Consider the following 21,989-nt stretch of genomic DNA (forward strand, 5'->3'; position numbering starts at 1 on the left):
ATGATATGGCTAACAATCAGAAGATCAGCATGTATTTTCATAAAGGCTCTAATGAGGTTGGTGGAAAAATACAATACACGTTGATTTAGCAGGAAGCACCTGACTCTGCTGGTACCATGGCTACTACAATGACTACCTTTTCAGTTAGCAACCCCCACAAAAAACACAGTGAATATAGTTTTCCTATAAATGTATATTATTGACCAAAAAAAACCTGTGCTGAGTACACTCATAGTGCCCCAGTCATTCTCCGAAGGTGAAAGACAACTCAAGGTCAAATGAAAAATAACCAATAACTCCTATTCTTTGCCTTACCGCCTCCCGCCCTCCACCCAAGAAAGAAACACCTTATTTAATCAGTAGCATTATTATTGTTTAGATGATCATAAAATCGTTTAAACACATGTCATCACAAATAGAAGGCTTATTTCACTGTTTAAAAATTACATTATTTGGGAGACAGGATAACTAGGAAGAAGCTTATTGTGGTATGAATAATATGGTTAAGATTTCCATGGGAAAAGAGGGATTTAGACCTCGTATAGGATATGGTTTTATTAGAAAAGAAAATTATCTTTTTTGTTATCAATTGCTCCCCAATTTTTCTTTAATAAAATTTCACAGCAATCTCAAGAGGATACACTAAAGGCCTTTGATTACATATACCCTAAAGAACGTATTTGTAGCACAAAGGTGCACACACCCAATAAGATTTTTTTTTCATCTGAAATTTATAAAGATAATTTTCCATGCTGACAGTGCACATTTCATCCATAAGTTTGAAGAGTCAAATGCTACCACAGCTGGGGGTTATTCTGCCAAATGGCTTCCAACAGGGACTACAGAGATGGAGGCTAGGAGGCATGTGCATGCGCACGTAGGAATAAACCACAGACCTGATGGGAAATAGCCCTTCTCTGGAGTCATTTTTATCAATTACCATCGGAGTGATCTAATCAAATATAGAGTCTAATGGAAAAAAAAAAAAAAAAAGCAACACCAGGAAGGAAAAGCAAATATTAAAACAGCTGCTTGATTACCTACAGAGATTAAAACAAAAAGCAAGGAGTGAGGCTGATATATTTCATAGGGATTTGCTGAGGCTGAGGGGAGGGGTAAGGGGCAGATACCTTAAAAAAATCCATCATGAAAGGAACTGAGACAAGATTATAAAAAAGGGGCCAAGTTATAGCGCGCCATGGGATTTTTAATCTGGCTACCTGTGGTTTCTGTAGTTAAAGCCTTATTCATCCTCAAAACGGGGGGGTGGGGAGAAGAAAACAAAAAAAAATCACATTTATATGTCAGTTTTGCAAATGATCAAACAGCGTGCACCAATAAGAATAAGAAGAAAACACTAAACGCTGATGACTTTTTAAAAATAGATACCCGTTTTATCAAATATTATTGATAATTACCTGTGAATCTCGTTTCTTGAACTCTTGAATTTGATTTTCGTGCTCCATATTGGCAGCGCGAAGCTGTTTTTCCAGGTTTTCAATTTCCCGTTCATGGTCTCGGACTAGGCTATCCTTCTCTGCGCTATGCTGCTGTGATAGGTGCGTCTTCTCCTGTTCATGCTCCAGCTTCAGCTCCACTATCTGATTGGACAATGAGGAGGACAGTTCATCAACAGAACATCCTTGTCGTCATGACAACTCATGGACAGCTTAATTTTTCTCTAATTTGTCCAAGTTGAAAATTTTATTTTTGCGTCATTATTACCTCACCCTTGAAATACTCTCATCTGTGGGAGGGGTGGGGATTTTATCCAAACCTAATATTCAAGACAGTTGGGCATATTCAGGAAATCGTTCTGCAATCTGTTGGCATAAATGCCTGAACATTGAAAAAAATCATGTTGAATGCTAGGTATTTCCTACCCAAGATTTCGGGTATTACTGATCAGCAATGGTTATAAATGGTTAATAGGCAGTACGCTTTGCTATTTGCTTCAATATATACATGTAAAAGCAGCAATTAAATCAGTCCGTTTTCTTTATGATTTTCAAATAAAAGCTCGAAACTAAATACGCATCTGGATTATTGTATATACAGTTGTCTTTTTAAAAAACAAAATGATAAATTTCAAAGCTCTATTATCTCGTTGTCAGCTACGGTAGACCAACATAAACAGATGTTATGTGTTCCAGAAGGGCACCTGCTGTGCTGCAAGCTTGCGCCATGATTTCATAAAGAGCATTCTATTCTCAGGATCCTTTCCCAGTCCACTCCACACTGGAGACTGTGACCTTGGCCAGTCTTAGCCTCTCCCTGCTAGACTGAATGGCAGCCCGAGACCAAGGGCCTGGTTGCCGCAGCTTTGATACTAATCCTCCCAGACTGTGCACAATGGCACCCTACCTGGCCTGCAAACTATAGCCAGCCAGGCTGTCTTTGAAGCAGGTGATGAATAGGGACTGCAGGAAGCCAGCTTCCCCAGTGAACTCCAGGCCACACAGCTGCTAAGAACAGTCACTTGGATTTTTCTTCAGTTTTGGTGGATTTCAGGGGAAAAAACTGCCGTTATCTAGAATATGTTGTGTTATTTTCGGCGTGAGAATCCATCTTCAAAAAAGCTAACAGTAGAAGCCTGCTCCAAATCGATCTTGTTTCTTGTTTCGTGCAATGAATCATCAGACTACCTTATCTTAAAGCGATAGCATTCATTTCTCCACGCGAGCATGCTACACTAAGTTTCAGAAATTATTTTGAGATTTGATATCCTCACCCTCTAACTGCAAAAACACAAACTGAATGTGCTTATAAACACGAGTTTTGACATTTTTCCTTATTGTGATTTTTCTTAGAGTGGAAAATGAACAGGAAATGTCTGACCACTTATAAATGTATTATACTATCGAGAAGAACCCACTTTTCATTACATACACTTACCAGAACAAAATAATGTATGAAGTAATAGAGATACATTTATTTTGCATCTGAGAACAAAGACAGCCTAGTGAATTTGTGTCTGTTTCAAATCTAGGGATCTTTCTTCCTAATTATTCTACTGCTGGCAACATATAGAAAAAAATAATACACACATCTTCTCCTCACATACCAAGTAGTTAAGTTTTCTTTATTTAAAATTAATGTGCATGCTTTACTCTGATTCACACAACTACAATGTTAATCCCAACAAAAGAGAGAACTGAAAACTGTATTGATATTACTGCATCATTTCAGGCATCTGAGTTTATGAATTATTGAGTTAGAATATTTTTAGTTCTTGGACACATTATTATTTCTACTCAGTGTTACACTACCAAGCATTATTATAATAAATTTATAAGTTTTAGTTAAAATCATTTAAGTATGTAACACACTGTAAAGAAATAGATGGAGGTAGAGAATACTACTGAGATCTGATTCTTAAAAGCCTCAGAAAAATTGAGAGAATGGGTGTGATTTTAAAATTGACAAAAACCAAAATATTTTACATCCTCTAGGGAAAAATAACCAGTTGACCCATAATCAAGGCAGAAAGATTACAGAATTCTTTCCCCAAGAAAAAACACATGAACGGAAGTCGCTATGAGATCGTTTGTAATGGTGCAGCCTCATTCTAGGCTCTAAATAATGTACTTCCAAAGTAACTTCCTCTGAGTTATTCGAAGAGCTCTGGTAGACCAATCAATGACCCTTTCCATGCTCAGATTTCAGTTAATTCATTTTTAAAAATTAGGAACAAATGAAATAGAGATAGTGGAATTTTGAGCTTAAAGATAGATGTTCATAAATTATTAGTAGTTTGTCATTTTGTCAGGGCCCATTGCTCAGTGATGCTAGGTAATGAATGAATAAATCTCAGGGTTGCTGGAGCCTTTTAAAGTGAAATAGCTCAGGTTTGTCTGCTTGAATCCATACTACTTGGCCAAATTCTAGATGTTATAAGCCCTTTCTGGTCTTTGCCTAAGATTCCTCACTCCTAGCATCATCTGGCCGACATGTTTCATCCTAATACATGGTAGAGTCTTGAAGAAAAACCCTAATGGTCTAGAAACTTCTTAATGATGAGATTCATAACCACAAAGGCCATCACCAAAGTGGATCTGTGTTTAAATTCAAGATTGTACTGGTTGCTAGCCCCTTCCATGTAAGTAAACATTAAAAGAGGTTTTTTTTACTTTTCCAGTTCAGTCACTTATTTATTTTTTTTTTTAAGTTTTATTTATTTATTTGAGAGAGAGCACGAGCAGCGGGAGTGGAAAAGGAGAAGCAGACTCGCTTCTGAGCAGGAAGCCCAATGACGGCTTGATCCCGGGACCCTGGGATCATGACCCGATCTGAAGGCAGATGCTTAACCCACTGAGCCCCCCAGGTGCCCCTCAGTTCAGTCCTTTACTTATAGGCATATCTCAGTGGTAACAATGAAGTGGGGTATCTTCTTTACCCTGGACTACCAAATACTTTCGGTTGGCCAACAATAATGTCTAATAGAATCAGTGGTGATCAGGAGGTTGATAATCATGGAAAATGTGGAGGATGTAGAAGTATACAGCATCCTCTAGAATGAATGTTCAGTGGTCAATGAGATCTCTGTGTTAAGATGATATCTCCAACCGGGGAAAATAGGATGCACCATCACCAAGGAACCTGCTTAAGTAGGGCCAGCTAAAGAGCTCCCTGTAACACAGGAGGGAAAACTCTAAGTTCCCTAATCCAAAAGCAATGGGTTCTGTGCCAGGTAACTACAATAGCTATGTATATCCCCTCAGCACGTATTAAAGCAGACTGGCACGTCTTCTGGGGGAGTGAAGTGAGTAGCCCTCAAGGGCGAGCATCTGGTACAATCTGGTAGTTCCCTGAAATGCTGAGCTTGATGGCTTGATGGTTGGGGTTTGGGTGAGAAAATGGTTTTACTGCCTAGAAACTATTAGTTTGAAACTGTTATTTTTGTAGGTCAAAACAGGAGATGGTACTTTATCCACTATGCTACCCCCACACTACACACGAAGTTCAAGAGTGAAATTCTGAAGTTCTGAAATCCCTGAAAGTGCAGCCCTCCATCACAGACTAAATCATTTTGCAACCGGATGATGATGTCCTTGTTCTAACTGAGACTTGATGTAAGTATCCAAAAGCAGAAGTACATTATAGGCTCTGAGAAAGACCAAGATGGAACCACTAGATAGCCAAGTCTCTGGGGGTCCTGGAATATATATTTTTAAGTCCTGGTAACTGTTTTAGAGTGAAATCAGTGCTGGCAAATGTGACCCGAACACCTTTTAATAATCTCATAAAGAAAAAGACAAAGGAGATGGAATAGGTCATTACTTCTCAGTATATAACCCATAGAAGACAATACATCTCAATAACATACCTCAAAGTCAGAAATTCCAAACCAGAAACATAAATTATGCAAGTGATAGAATGGGTTCAACACATTTTTAGATAAAAAATACTAACTAAAATAACCTTACCCATAATGAAATTACAAATCTATATTCTACAAGCCTTGCTGAAGAATGGATTAAAACTACAGGAATTAGAAAAAGAGGCCCTCCTTGTGCTCTGGCTGGGAAAGAAAGAAGGGGAAGGAGCCCTGGGGACAGATGTGTCTTACAACTGAATGGTAGCTGCTCTAATTCCAAGTGAACAGTAGTATGAAAACCGAAGAATTTGGAGAGACGTAAAGGCTACCTAGGCAATATGGTATCAATCTTAATTCATGAAGCTTCCCCACAACACCCTGACAGTCACTCAGCTGCTGCTGGAATGCTTTTAGCAATAAACGAACAAATGGCTTCCAAGGCAACTTATGCCTCATGGTGAACACACCTGACACTGGAACTTCTAAGTGAAGACAGCTGATAAGTTGTCAGAAGAACAAAACAAATGTTAAAAACAGAACATTCACTGGCAGGAACCCAAGGAAAGAGGGCTAGCACATTGACCATCCATGTCAAATGGTGGTAGTTGAGGAAAGAAAGCAAGTTTCTGACCTGGTGAGACACACTACTCTGTCCCTCAGCAGTAATGCTGAGGAAGATCTTCTAAGAGGAAGGTGAGGAGGGTAATTGCATGGAGGACAAATGGCTGCTGGGAAGAGATGAATAAAACTGAGAAAGTGAAAAATTATGGCTGGTTCTGATGAAGCATAGGCTTCAAAGCACCCATTCAAAAGGAAAAAAATCCCTCCAATACAGATAGCAAATCCTAGGGAGAACATGAGTAAAATGTTAAAAGGCCTAGCAGATACAGGTTTCTCTAACAAGAGTTGCTCACAGCCCCAACTAAGTTCTTCTCCTTGTTCTTATCCTAATCTCAAGCTGTAGAAAGTGCTCAAACTACAACTCAGAGGAAGACATACAGCTGAAAATAAGGGCAGAAAAGGAGTCAGAGAGAACTCATGCATATTATACCAAAATGAATCGTCAATTTGGACAGTGCTGCTCACTTAATGCCCAAGTGAGATGAAAGGAAAAATGTCTGGACAGCTATAAAAATATTACATCAAGTAAAAAACAAACTTTTTTTTTTTTTAAAGAGGTAGGGTGGGGTAGGGGGAAGCAGGAAGAAAGGAAGGGAGGACCACCATTCTTGAGGGGAGAAAATATACCTTCAAAATCAGGAACAAGTGGAGCTGACAGGGAGTCCTAGTAAGACCATGAGGGCAGTGGAAGAAGAACCCAAAGATGAGAAGATAAAACAACAGAATTAACCAAGAACCAAAAATTACCTGATCACAAAGTTAATTCCAAATTAGAAATGGCAATCAGCTGAATAAACATGGCTGAAAATCAAATCACTAGCATGGACAAGGGATCCGAGATAATGAAACAGACAGAGACGATGATGTAGAGAGGAAACAGCAAAAGAAAACCCATGTACACACAGATGTATCAGAAATTTTCCCTATAATGAATGAAGAGCTAAGTGTGTATATCAAAATAGCACACTGTATACCAACAAAAGCTGTTCTTGAGGAAAATAACAGCTCAAGAATACTATTACAAAATTCAAAACTATTGAACCCAAACCATTCTTAAAAAAAAAAAAAAAAAAACTTGAGGATGAAATTCAGGCAACCAAGAGAAGACTAGAGGAGCTGTGTTATCAGCAATGTTTTGTGCCAAAACACAGTGGAACACCACATATAAAGTTTTAGGGAAATGTGGGTCACCAGAATGTGTTACGCCCAGCCCAAAATAGGGAAACACACAGTGATTCTCAAGCATGCAAAAATGCAGTGAATACAACAATGATATGTTCTTCTTGGAAAAAATGATTTAATGATGAAATCTCAGCATTCAACAGATGAATCAAAATAAAGGTATCCACTGTGGGGAAGTTGTACTAAAAGTCCTGGTGGTAAGCATATAAATGATTTAAATAAAAAACTAACTCCATGTAATTATGATAATCATGGTTAGAGAAGAGAATACAAATGATACAACTCTCCACAATGTATAAAAGAACACTACAATTGACAAAATAGAGTGGAAGGAGTGGGTGGAAGAGGTTTAAGCACGTTAATTTTATTTATTTTTTTATTATAGTGAGTAAACTAATGCTCTCAAAATTGAGCCATAAAATTCAAAATGATTCTAACATCAATGCATTTTTTAAGAGAGTACACACACACACACACACACACACACACAAGTGGAGGTGTGGGGGGTTGGAGAAGGGAGAGAGAGAATACCAGGCAGGTTCCACTCTCTGTGTGCGCCCAACGTGAGACTTGATCTCACCACCTTCCAATCACAACCTGAGCTGAAATCAAGAGTCGGTCACTTAACCGACTAAGCCACCCACGTGCCCCAAACCTCAATGTATTTTTAATCTTTATCTCTTACTGTTCTTCGAAACCACCTCTCATCAGGCGAAGGAACATTTTTTCTAAACTTCAGAAATTCCTTGTTTTCCTTTTTCTTTACTTCATCTAATTTCACATAAAATCATTTTAATACAAGAAACACAGCATTGTCTCATGTCTTGAAAAATGTTTTTGTTTCTATATCTACGTTCCCTTCTACTTATCTCTGTCTCAGAAATATCACGAATTATACTCATATCCGATTCACAGTAGTCACCACCAGAAGATAAGAATTTGGTAGAATTTCTGCTCTCTCCATTGTGTGCAGTACCACACTGGATGGCCTTTACGTGGTATTTTAAGAGCCCTTATCAAGGAACATGGTCTCCCTTCAAACACATGGGCTCTGGGTCTGTGAACTGTGAACTTAGATCTAGAAACTTAATGAAGGACCATGATTTTCCATGCAAGTTGAGAATTGTCTAAAATTCCCTCGCCCAGTCTTGACTTCTTCTTAGTGTTGTACAAGTAGTACTCTCATTGGTCTCTGTCTCTCCTCCCTCAAGAACATGCTCTATTCACTCTCATCAAAGACCCCTGTAGGCAAAACACCTTGATTAACTCCCTAGCCTCGGGGTCCATTGCAGTAGTCACTTCTACCTTGGAACATTTGAGTGCCCCACCTGGTGTCTGCCATTTTGGAACCCTACCATCCTACCGGAGGTGGGCAGCCCAGTGCCGCAGCAGCATCTCCTACTCTTGGTGCCAGCGTATGGAGGAAGCCACCACGTAGCTGCTCAGCGGTATCAGGGCTCCCACCATCAGTGCATTCATCAACACCTCAGTGAAGGCAGTGTCTTCTGGTCCCTCCCACGGGGTAGATTATCTGGTCTAAAGTAATAAAATCATTCTAATTTTCTATTATCCTGAGTTTTGTTTTTTTTTTTTTTTAAATCTCTTCCTTAATACTATGTGACGGCAGTTCTGGCGTGTCCTCCATGGTTCAATTTGAGTGGAGTAGTAAGGAAGACCCCTGCCTAGTAAAAGCATCAGCTATTGTAATTGTGCTATCTTTTTTAAAAAGAGAGATGAAGGTCAGTTCAAATACCCTGAGCAATTATACGTATCGGGTAATAGTTTAAGGGGTACTTTCCTTTAAAGAGGGAGCCACTGACCAGAGGCCATCTGGGGATCTGACAAGATGGCCAGGCTGTCCCGCAGGATTATCAAGGAAACCCAGCACTTGCTGGCAGAACCAGTTCCTGGCATTAAAGCAGAACCAGATGAGATTAACACCCATTATTTTTGTGTGGTCAGTGGGGGCCCCAGGATTCCCCCTTTGAGGGAGGGACTTTTAAGCTTGAACTATTCCTACTAGAAGAATACCCAAAGGCAGCCCCTAATGTACATTTCACAACCAAAATTTATCATCCTAATGTAGACAAGTTGGGAAGAGTACATTCAGATACTCTGAAAGGTAAGTGGTCCCCAGCACGGCAGATCTGCACAGGACTGCTATGGATCTGGGCTTTGTTAAGTGCTCCGATCCAGATGGTCCACTAGCAAAGGATGCAGCAGAGCAATGGGAGAACAAGGCCCACGCATAGAAAACAGCTAGAGCATGGACTAGGCTATATGACATAAATAATATTTAAAATCGATCTGATCGATTTTAAAGTGTGCATCATTTGTCCTGTTCTGCCAAGACTTCTTTCTTTTTGGTTTGCATTTAATGGACATGGTCTTAGAAATATTACACAATAAAAGCCCAGACATCTTCAGTCCTTTGGTGATTAAATGCACATTAGCGAATCTATGTCTTGTCCTGATTCACTGTGAATCATGAGCACTGTGAATCACTGTAAAGCATGAGCAGAGGCTAGAAGTACCATCTGGATGGTTGTGAAACCTTTAAAAGCAGTGGCCCTTCTCTGCTTTTATTCATTTTCCCTATCCTGATGTAAGTGTAGAGCACTGTGAATGAAGGTAATTGTCAGGGTTAGCTGCAGGGGTGTGGGTGTTTCTCTTTATTACCTTTTTTTGAGGGGGAGAAGTTCTACTTTAATTTTATGGGCTCCTTGCCCCCTTTTTATGGGGATCTAATTGCACCGGTTAAAAGCAGCTAACCAGTTCTTTCGAATATGCTCTCTAGCCTATGTCTAACTTTATTTAGATGCTGTAGTTGGTCAGGCTTGATTGTTTGAACCAAAATGGGAACATTAAACAAACATCACAGCCCTCACTAATAACATTGTGACTTTGCTGTCAAATGTAGAATCCTTCCTTTAAGAAAAAGCTTGTGACCATTTTGTATGGCTTTCTGGAAATTTCTGTAGATCTTATGTTTTAGTAAAATATTTTTTGTTATTAGAGTGAGCCATAAAAAAAAAAAAAAGAAAACAATAAGGAGTTTTCGGGGAGTCAGAGTCTATGTAACACGATGAGCACTGAGTAATGTGTAGAACACCTGGATCACGACATTGCACACCTGAAACTAACATGCTGCATGTCAACTCACTGGAATCCAAATAAAAACTTAAAAAAAAAAAAAAGATAAACGTAAGGACATATATAAATCTGCTCTGAGCTTTTGGAGTCAGAGTAAAAATTAAGCACAAGTCAGCACAGAAAATGCACAGCACAGTCTGACTAGGCATGGCCCCATTCCCCACAAATAGCAAAACGTCGTCAGAGTGTGAAGAGCAGGAGAAGAATTTGTGATTAGTGGGTGACCGTGTGGCTCCAGGCCTAGGTGACATCCACTACAACAAGAAAACCCATCTATGAAAGCTCTTTGTCAACAGTTCAGTTTAGTTATCCAAGTTCTCTTTTTTAGAACACAATATAGCGGAGCTAACTGCTTTCCGAGACGGAACAAGGACCGGCCAGCACATAGAGCCGGTTCTCCTTTTCCTCTCCAGTGAGCCTTCGATAGCCTTCGACACGTGGCTGCTGAGGCTCCGGAAGCTCAGGAGGCACAAGGGGAGAAGGCTGGAGGTGCAGCAGCGGCCACAGAGGAACGCCAATGCCGGGAAGGCCGTGGGGGTGGGAAGCTAGTACACTTCTCGGCAGTCTCCTTCAACGCTTTAAAACAGTCACCTGCCACCCGCAGGGCATGGGTGGCAATAATGACCCTAAGCTTTATTACTTTTTGAAAAATTAGCTACTATTTTCTGTGTGTTTATCTGCCAGATCTCAATGAAAACCCAGGATTTGTTCAGATAGTCAAATCCTTCAAGCTTTTCTTCGTCATTTAATGACGGTCAATTCAAGCTGTTCAACTTGAGAAAATTCATTAACTAAGAATTCACCCTCTTAGATAGAGTTCAACATTTTGGGGGAAAACATGTCTTCACTGTACATTTTAGTTTTAATTTATTTTGCCTTATATCTGTTCCTCTAAAACACATTCAGTCTTCTTGACCTGGCACATCAGTGCTGCTGAACGATAGGAAATACAAAAATCAACAGTTTCCCAGCTAGTATGGAGCTTAGAAAGACAAGCAGATCAACCCAGCTATAAACTCCTCCCAATACGGCCTATCCTTTTACTTCCTTTTTACTTTCCGCACACCACCTCCTCCAGGGCTCCGTGATCGCTTATCGTTTTGAATGGGACAGGTGGCATTCAGGAACAGCTGAACAGAAGCAGTCAGAGGGGAACTACTTCATCTTCCTTGTCATCAACTGACGTGTCTACCTGCCTAGTCTCTGCCTTTCCTCGAGTGCGTGGCTGTCCTTGTTGTCACCTCAGCCCTGTCCTCTGCACCACGCCTTCCCCTCTTGCCAGATCAAGCCCTTGCTCCCACAATCATCCCACCGCTGCCTACCTCATCGCCATTTTCTTCTCCAGTGGATCATGCTCATCGACAAACAAACATTTGTACTTACCTCATTTTCTAAGAACTTTCCATTGGCCCTACATACCCCTCAAGCTTCCACCTCATTCTTCTGCTCCCCTTTCTTTTAAAATTCCTCAAACGGAGTGTTTGTATCCCATTCTCAGTCTACACAGGCATTTGTTCCCACATTCCTCTGAAACTGGCCTTGACAAGGTGGCGAGAGACCTTCTTGCCAAATCCAATGGTCAGTTCTCAGTCCCCATCTAACTTCCCCTGTTGGCAGCCCCTGAAACAACTGGCTGCTCACTTCTTCCTTTGGAAAACACTTGCTGCACGTGAGTTATGTGAAACCAGACCTTCTCAGTTTCCCTGCTCCCTTACTGGCTACTCCTTCCCAGTCTCTTGTTTTTCCTCCATCTCTTCCCCATCTCTAAGCACCATAGTGACCCTGGGATGAGTACTGGGACTTCCTTTCTCTTCTCTCTCTACTCATGGGTCCATGTCTGTCACCACCATTCACCTGGTTGTTCATCCGGAAAACGGATGAGTACCGCTTGAGTTCTCTCTTCCCTCTCACACTCCATTTCACATCCATTAACAAGTCCTCACTGCCAAATACATCCCAATCTGACCACTTGCCATCACCCCCAACATAGCCCCCAGGTCCAAGCCATGGTAACCTCTCAACAGATGCCTGCTATCTCTCCTAACGCGCCCTCCGACCCCGCATCCCTGACAACGCTCCACACACCAGCTAGAGAAATCTTTTTTTTTTTTTAAAGAATTTTATTTATTTATGTGACAGACAGAGATCACAACCAGGCAGAAAGACAGGCAAAGAGAGAGGAGGAAGCAGGCTCCCTGCTGAGCAGGGAGTGCTATGTGGGGCTCAGTTCCAGGACCCTGGGATCATGACCTGATCTGAAGGCAGAGGCTTTAACCTACCGAGCCATCCAGGTGCCCTAGAGACACCTTTTTGAAACTCAGACCAGTTTTTGCTCAAATGCTCCGATGGCTTTCTGCCATTCTCAGAAGAAAACCTAAAACTTTTCACCACAGTCCTAACACTCTCTCCCTAGCTCACTCCATTCCAGTCACATACCAATCCATTCTCTCTGCACAAAATATTCTCTCCTTACTCCAAGTTTTATATAGTTTCCTCCTTCCCTTCATGAAGGTTTTAATTTGAGTATTACTTCTTCAGAGCCTTTCACAGGCCACATCTAAAATAACACCTTACGTGAAACAACAACCCTATATAAAATTGCTCTTCACTCTGAACACCTTATCCTTTCATAGCAATTATCATTACCTTACCTTACTTTTGGGCAAGAGAGAGAGAGAAGTATTGCTGTTGTTTCCTCTACCATAAGAGCAGAGACGCTATTTTGTTCACCGCCACATCCTAAGCACTGGAACAATGGTTAGCACAAAGTAGGTGCTCAATAAACATTTGTTAACTAATGAATGATTGGAAAGACACTGCTTCTATTGCAGACTTCTGAGGTACCTAGGGAATGGGAATCATCAATCAGCCATATCACTATCTAGGAAATCTTTTTTTTTTTTTTTGTAGTTTTTACTTTACTTTCTTTTCTTTTTTTAAGAGAGAGAGCACATGATCAGGGCTGAGGGAGGTGGGGGCAGGTCCCGAAGAGGAGGGAGAGAAATAATCTTAAGCAGGCTCCACACCCAGCACAGAGCCCAACGTGGGGCTTGATCTCACAAGCCTGAGATCATGACCTGAGCTGATATCCTGAGACAGATGCTTAAGTGACTGAGCCACCCAGGTGCCCCATAAGAAACATCTTTAAAATGAAGTATCCCTAAAACACAACATATATACTTCATACTACAGTTTTTGAAAAGAACTGTGTTCATCTTTGCCCTCTTAATTCCCACTCCATATAAAAGTGCCATTTGTTTTAACAAATGAGAAAAGTTAAAAACAAACAACTAGGAAGAGGAAGCCTGCTTTAAGTATACCCATGTTTTTAGACTATGTTACCTAAAAAGTCGAGGTAACTGAAATATTTCCAGGGGAAAATTGGGAATTGCATGCTATCTACTAATTAAATATCTCAACTGATCCTAAAACTTCCCAACTACTTATCTTGCATAATTTGTCTCATCCTTACCCTGTCTTTACTACCAAAATACTTTGAAGTTTCAAATAAGAGTAACGTGTAAGCAGCTGGTCCCTTCAGTGTTTTTTATGATCATTAACAATAAGTATTTATTCTTTCCCGAGAATTTGACCACTTGTTTATCTGTTGAACTACATTTCCCTTTAAAGGCTTTGTAGTGAAAAGAGAAGATATAAAATAGAAGACTAAAGAATGATACGACAGGATTGCCAAAAAAATCTCCATAGTTCAGGAAATCCTAGCATGCCTGGTTTGTTGTTTGTTTCCAGCTTGAATGAGGTTTGTGCAGACAATTAGAATTGTCTTTTTGTTCCAATGGGTTATACAGGAAAGAAACAGGAAATCTTGATGAAAGCTTGGGCTTTACAGGATATTTGTGTGAGTGTTTAGCCCATGCGTTTGATGTTTTTCTCTCCACATCTGCTCACTTTATGCCTGCATTCTGGCAAAAATATTTTAAAATACCACTTTGCTTTTTTCACTTCGTTTCAGTTCCTGGCATGATGCTTCCTATATGGGAGGGGGCTCAGAAATGAAAACCGAATAAGGAAACTGAGACCCCAAAAGCACAAGTCATTCATTTCCTCTGGACGGCAAGTCCCTCTTTATCAAATGGGAGAATGAGACCAGATAAGTGCTTCTAAACTTTTCCACCAAAGTACCCCCAGCAGCAGTGAAAACAAATAGCACCCCTCTGGGCGATCTGAGGGCATAGCCCGAAGCAGACTCTGCAAGCTGGAGGTTTCTTTGAAATGTCCTATTTCATCTCAAAAATTCATGAGAACTGTGCATTTTTCAAAACAGGAAAGTCTCTGTTTGTTTTAATATGATTGTTACCTCAGTAGTAAAACTGCTTCGCTTTCCCACAAAATAACCAAGTGACTCCAACCTTCCAGGAAGCCTGTATGCGGCCCACACACCCCCGGCCCTGGCTGACCACCCCAGAATCACCCTCCCCGGGCTGAGTGGAGACAGGGGCCTGGGTGACAGGAGTCTACATCCCCTGCCCGTGTATTTCACATTTTATAGAAAAGTCAGACAGAGTAAGAGAGACGTTGTCACACTTGCACAAAATGGCAGCTGAGAAGGGAGGCAGAAGCCCCGAAGGACACCCAGCTAGACAGGTAGGTAAGTAAACAGGTCAGTGGGGGGTCCAGAGATCTCTCCATCTGTTGCAAGATACGCACATGGGCTGAGTGTCTCATCAGGCAAAAGAACAGACAATCACAGAACACTGGTTTCAAATGGGACTTCAGCGGTAGGCCAGCCCCCCCCCCCAATGTACAGCGTCCCCCTACAATACTCCCAAGGGCTACTTCAAACTTACTTTCTTCCAAGATAAACCGCGGCACACTTGAGTAGTGTTTTAGGAAAGAATGACTTTGAAACGACTCAAAATATGCCTCTCAGTATTATCTAAACAGGGGTTCCATTTCTGCCTCCAGGAAGGGCAAGGGGAGTCCATTTAGAGTGGAGGATAGGAGCATGGCTGGGGACCAGGGTCGGATTCTGTCACCTGTTAAGGGTGTGGGAGCTTGGTCAGGTCCCTTAAGAGGAGGTGCTTCAGTTCCTACATCTAGAAGATGGGGATAAGACATAACAGTCTCGGGGCGCCTGAGTAGCTCAGTGGTCCTCTGCCTTCAGCTCAGGTCATGATATCAGGGTCCTGGGATCGAGCCCCACAATGGGCTCTCTGCTCAGCGAGGAGCCTGCTTCCCCCTCTCTCTGCCGGCCTCTCTGCCTACTTGTGATCTCTCTCTCTGTCAAATAAATAAATAAAATCTTATTAAAAAAAAAAACATAACAGTCTCTGCCTCACAAGACAGCTGTGCGGAGGGAGGTGGCTGAACTCATACACGTACCCAGAAAGTGGTATGTGGCCCCAAGCCGGTCCTTCTAACTGCTGGCTACTGGGATCTTCCCACATAGATTGATCCTACTATTTCCTAGATGGCAAACCTTGAATTTAAGAACCAATAGATATGCTATTCTCCGTAGGCTTATTTTCTCTTGTCCAAATTCCTTTAAATATTTTCTCTTATCAAGTTCCAAGTCTTTCTATATTCTGGAGACTTTCGTTTGAACACAGCTTTGCCAGTGTCCTACTTAAAATGTAGTGGCCAGAATGGACATATTCCTTATGTGACCTGATATGGAAACAGTGCACTGGGCCCATTAAGCCATCATCCCAGGCATGTTTTTCTGTCTGCCTTGCTGTTTCCATCCTTTATACTCCTCACCCACCCCACCCTGCCTTGTGTTTTTTCCCAATAATTTTTTAAATCTAAGCATAGGATTTTATATTCAATCCTAATAAATTTAATCATCTTAATTTCAGCTGTTTAAAGCTTCAGAGTACTGGTTTTCATGCCTTACTTGTTAACAGCTCCTCTGAGCTCTAGGGAAGCAGGGAAATTTAGGTCTGTCTCATCATCTAGTGATGGACACACTGAGAAATCTCACTTCAAGTCGATAATTGGTCATTCAGAGATGGCCCTTTGAACCATCACTTAGCCACATAAAATGCACCAATACCTAAACCATGTCTTCCCACATCGCCTTCATGAAGGACCTTACCAGATGGCTCAGTGAAGCCCAGCGCTACTGCCTTATCTACCAGCCTGAACCCCCGTTCAAAGAAGGAAATGAGCTTAGTTTAATCGGCTTCATTTTTAGTGAACTTGTGCTAGCTTAGCTTGTAGGAACCACAGCTATACGCCTATCATTTCTCATGATAAACTTTCACAGTAAAACTCTTAACAATTTGGAGTGGTCTGGGGGAATACTGTTCCAGTTAATAAAATTTTCTGCCAGAAAGGGTTTTAAAAGGTTGGTATATTATCACATCAATAAATATTCTCCTAAAATTTACTGACTCATATTCCTCTTGCCTTTGTCTTTCCCTAGTGAGTGACTGCCTGGAATCTTCAGTCTCAACACCGAGTCTAATGAACATGCCTATAGATATAAGAAGAATAAAATGGGTGAAATCACCAAGATCTGAGAGATTCTTGTGTGAATTTTTAAAAAAACTCCAGTCACACATTTGCATGACTCTTGTACCATTTATCCCTTTTTCATGAAAATGAAGTACAGAAATTAAAGCAACAGCATGCAGTTTCTTTTCTTTTTAAGAGTTTATTTATTTATTCATGAGAGACAGAGGGTGGGGGGCAGAGGCAGAGGCAGAGGGAGGAGCAGGCTCCCTGCTGAGCAGGGAGCGACATGTGGGACTCAATCCCAAGACCCTGGGATCTTGACACTTAACTGACTGAGCCACCCAGGTGCCCCCCACCTTTTTCTTTCTTTCTTTCTTTTCTTATTTTTTTTTTTTTTTTTGAGAGAGCATGAGCAGGGGCAGAGGGAGAGGAAGACAGAGAATCTTAAACAGGCTCCACACGCAGCATGGAGCTGGACATGGGACTCAATCCCTCAACCCTGAGATCATAACTTGAGCCAAAATGAAGAGTCAGATGCCCAACCGACTGAGCCACCCAGGCATCCCAACAGCATGTCGTTTCTATTAATAGTATCAATTCTTTAAAAAAATAATTTTCCTTATTAAGTATCTTTAAGGAAGACTATACAAAGACAAAACCTTGGTAGATTTTTAAAACCATCATTCTGAGAAAAGCCTTTGAAACTTACATTCTTTCAAACAAGTTTGTGTAAGTGTATTTCTTTTTCAAGTTTTCATTTCAATTCAAGTTAGTTAACATATATGGTAAAATTGGTTTCAGGTGTAGAATTTAGTGATCCATCACTGTGTAAGTATATTTTTAAATTAAAAACATGATTGTATTTGTGGAGCATAACAAATAGCATGGAGGACAAGAGGCGTTAGAGAGGAGTAGGGAATTTGGGTAAATTGGAAGGGGAGGTGAACCATGAGAGACTATGGACTCTGAAAAACAATCTGAGGGGATTGAAGTGGTGGGGGGGTGGGAGGTTGGGGTACCAGGTGGTGGGTATTATAGAGGGCACGGCTTGCATGGAGCACTGGGTGTGGTGAAAAAATAATGAATACTGTTTTTCTGAAAATAAATAAATTGGAAAAAAAAAAAACATGATTGTCACATTAAAAAAAACAATCATGGGGTGCCTGGGTGGCTCAGTGAGCTAAAGCCTCTGCCTTCAGCTCAGGTCATGATCTCGGGGTCCTGGGATTGAGCCCCACATCGGGCTCTCTGCTCAGCAGGGAGCCTGCTTCCTCCTCTCTCTGCCTGCCTCTCTGCCTGCTTGTGATCTCTGTCAAATAAATTTTTAAAAATCTTTTAAAAAAAACCAATCACAATGTGGAAAGTAGGGAGTATAGAAGAAGCATCAACCATGATTCCATCACCTAAAAAATAATTAACATTATTGTTTGAATATTTTTGAGATTAAAAATAATTGGGTTTGTGGAGTAAATACTTCTTATGACTCTTGGTAGACCCTGCCAAAATTCTCTCCAAAAAGGCTGCATTAATTTAAATGCCATCAGCAATATATAAAGTACAAATTTCACTAAACTTTTGCCAACTTTAGAGGTATATAATTTTTAATTCTAATTTGCATTTTTATTAATATAAGACTGGAGAAGTTTTTACATGGTCATTTATTCAATTCATTTCTTATCTGTTTCTGTCCTTTGCCAGGACATTTTTTGGGACAGTAATGATTTTCTTATGATTTGTGCTAATTATTTTATATGCTAAATATTTTTGTTATAAACTTACCAATTTCAATAGAGAGTCATTCTTTGCCTATCACATTCATTGCAAATAGTATTTGTTTTAACTTAAAATAATTTTTATTTAGTCAAATACTAATTTCCCATGGTGGGTTTTTCTTATGTGCCCAACTTTAAAAAGCCCGAGTTGTGCCAAATCAATCACAAAATAAAAGCAAATCAGGCACTGAAGTCACTTGGTTATATCTGATTAGAAATTTGTCATCTACAGGGCGCCTGGGTGGCTCAGTGGGTTAAGCCTCTGCCTTCGGCTCAGGTCATGATCTCAGGGTCCTGGAATTGAGCCTGCATCAGACTCTCTGCTCAGCAGGGAGACTGCTTCCCCCTCTCTGTCTGCCTCTCTGCCTGCTTGTGATCTGTCAAATAAATAAATAAAATCTTAAAAAAAAAAAAAAAGAAATTTGTCATCTACAAGGTTATCATCAAAATGAAAATATAATTTAAAAATTTATTTATTTTTTTGAGAGAAAGAGCGAGTGAATGGGGGGTGAGAGGCAGAGGAAGGGGAGGAGGGGCAGAAGGAGAGGGACACAATATCCAGCAAACTCTTCATTGAGCGCAAAGCCCAACTCGGGGCTTGATCTCACAGCCCTGAGATCATGACATGACCAGAGCTGAAACCAAGAGTCAGACGCTCAAGAGACTGAGTCTACCAGACACACCTGAAAATGTAATTTTTTAAAGTCTTAAAGAGAATGCTTCTCCCCCTTATACTCACCCTGAAACACAATAGCTGCTCAGTCATATCTGTATCATAGAAACGGTTTTTAACTTGCTGGGTTTCCTCTCTTGCCTGTCCCTCCACCAGCTTACTCAGAGGAACTGACGTTTTTCTTGTTTCTTTTTTTTTTTTTTTGAAGTTTTTTTTTTCCCAATTTATTTATTTTCAGAAAAACAGTATTCATTATTTTTTCACCACACCCAGTGCTCCATGCAAGCCGTGCCCTCTATAATACCCACCACCTGGTACCCCAACCTCCCACCCCCCCCACCACTTCAAACCCCTCAGATTGTTTTTCAGAGTCCATAGTCTCTCATGGTTCATCTATCGTTGCTTTTAATATTGCTTTTAATCCCCAGATGATCTCAATTATACCTCATAACTAAAGCACAATAATATGTAACACTTTTTGCCCTTCCTTAACATTCTTATTTATAGGACCACCTGGGTAGCTCAGTCATTAAGCATCTGCCTTCGGCTCAGGTCATGATCCCGGGGTCCTGGGATCGAGCCCCAAGTCGGGTCCCTGCTCGGTGGGAAGCCTGCTTCTCCCTCTCCCACTCCCCCTACTTGTGTTCCCTCTCTCACTGTGTCTATCTGTCAAATACATAAATAAAATCTTCAAAAAAATTCTTATTTATATTTGGTCATCTTGGTTTCCTTCTTATCCCCACTTCCCAATCCAATTAATTATTAAACAATGCAATGAATTCTATCATGTATTTCTAGTATCAACTCAGTTACAGAAACATAATATAATAAATAGAGGATGGAAGAAATAGAAGAGAAAGTTTCTGTTCCCTTGTAGACTACACTCCATTCTGGGAAAAAAGAATCTTTATGATATTTTACAATACAAGAACTGATTTAAGTGTACGGAATAATGAGATGATTAATGCCATAATTTCAGAGAAGGAAGAAATGGGTGCGGGCCAAAAGGTCACAAGACATTTTAGGTAAGTGTTGGGAGCAGGAAGCAAGTCTTGAAACCCGGGCATGATTTGCGCAGAAAGAATGGAGCAAGATAAGGCAGATAATACAAATAACAAAGAAGGACCAATTTGCAAACTTCACACCATCATTATGAAAGTAACTCAGGTATTTTTAACCAACATTTTATGATAAGTGAACGACAACAACACACAGCCATAGGGTCACATGTCAGATCACATTTCCTTTTCATGGAACTCAACTGAGGCCCTAATTGCTACACTTAGGAGTGAGATTCAATTTAGTAATCACGAGGTATTAATTAGTTTTTGATGTATTAGCCACTTATAAAGAATTGAAAATCCAATAATAAAAAAATTACTCAAGTTTTCAGAATAAAAAGTTTCAAAAAAATGTTTCTTAACTTCGTGATTAAGCTAATTAACATTTTTCCAGATGTTAAGGAAATGAGGCAAGCAAATTAGACAAACAAGTAAAAATTAATAACCACCTTGAATATTCTAAGAATTAGCAGGAATACATTTTTAGAAAAGATGAAAATAAAATTTTTTTATAGAATAAATAAGACACAGAGCACTGAGAACAAAATCCAAACCTCTTACACTGCCCCACACATCCTGGTCCTAGCCCAAGCCGAGTTCTCACCCCCTCTCCTACACCTGGAACCTTCACCTCCACACTTGTGCTGAACCAGCCTTTTCTGTCATTTTCTTTCCTCGAACACTTCCAACTTGCTGTCATCTCAGATCCTTGCACTCTCTGTTCCCCCAGCCTAGAATACTTCATGAGACTTCATGGCTAGCTCACCCAGAGTTTTCAAGATTCTTAGCACAAAGCTCCCCAGCTAGGAGGGATTCCCTGACCATCCATCAATGCTGGTAATCCCCTTCCCACCTCCACCCAACAAGGCTTCTGTACACACCTTCTTTCTCCTTCAGAAATCACTTCAAAATTATTTAGTGTTTTGTTTTGTCTTGTTTTTTATTAATGGCCTGGCCACCTGCCCAAATTCAGTAAATGCTCTGTTAGCCATTTGGATATCTGCTCCAGAGAAATGTCTGTTCATGTCTTCTGCCCATTTCTTGACTGGATTTTTTTTTGTTCTTTAGGTACTGAGTTTGATAAGTTCTTTATAGAAGCCCAATGACCCAGAAATTGCACTACTAGGTATTTATCCAAAGGATAGAAACATAGTGATTCAAAGGAAACATGCACCACAATGTTTATAAAGCAATGTCCAAAACAGCCAAAAGAAGGAAAGAGCCCAGATGTCCACTGACAGATGAATGGACAAAGAAGAAGTGCCATATGGCCATATGTATATAATGGAAAACTACTCAGCCATCAAAACAAAAAAAAAATCCTGCCATTTGCAAAGACACAGATGGAACTAGAGAGTATTATGCTAAGGGAAATAAGTCAATCAGAGAAAGATAATTATATGATTTCACTCAGATGTGGAATTTAAGAAACAAAACAGGTGAACAACGGGGAACGGAATGAAAAGTAAAATGACATAAAAATAGAGAGGGAGGCAAACCATAAGACACTCTTAACTATAAGAAACAAACTGAGGGTTCCTGGAGGGGAAGTGGCTAGTGGGGATAGGATAACTGGGTGATAGGCATTAAGAAGGGCATGTGATGGGGAGGAGTCAAGATGGCGGAGAAGTAGCAGGCTGAGACTACTTCAGCTAGCAGGAGATCAGCGAGAGAGCTTATCTAAAGATTGCAAACACCTGCAAATCCATTGGCAGATCAAAGAGAAGAAAAACAGCAATTCTAGAAACAGAAAAACAACCACTTTCTGAAAGGTAGGACTGGCGGAGAAG

General features: G+C 40.5%; 1 protein-coding gene and 1 pseudogene across 4 annotated transcripts in view; one reads left to right on the forward strand and one right to left on the reverse strand.

Moving 5' to 3' along the window:
- The window catches only part of CEP112 (centrosomal protein 112), a 424,841-nt gene that overhangs the window by 198,012 nt on the left and 204,840 nt on the right, over positions 1–21,989 (reverse strand). For all 4 annotated transcript variants that reach the window (XM_044247582.1, XM_044247581.1, XM_044247583.1 and 1 more), the window contains one exon: positions 1,419–1,601. In XM_044247582.1, the coding sequence (XP_044103517.1) occupies positions 1,419–1,601 (183 nt within the window). The remainder of the gene's footprint in view (positions 1–1,418; positions 1,602–21,989) is intronic.
- LOC122906061 lies at positions 8,967–9,420 on the forward strand (annotated as a pseudogene).

The sequence above is a fragment of the Neovison vison genome, chromosome 5 (assembly GCF_020171115.1).
Source record: "Neovison vison isolate M4711 chromosome 5, ASM_NN_V1, whole genome shotgun sequence".
In the NCBI taxonomy this organism is placed as follows: domain Eukaryota; kingdom Metazoa; phylum Chordata; class Mammalia; order Carnivora; family Mustelidae; genus Neogale; species Neogale vison.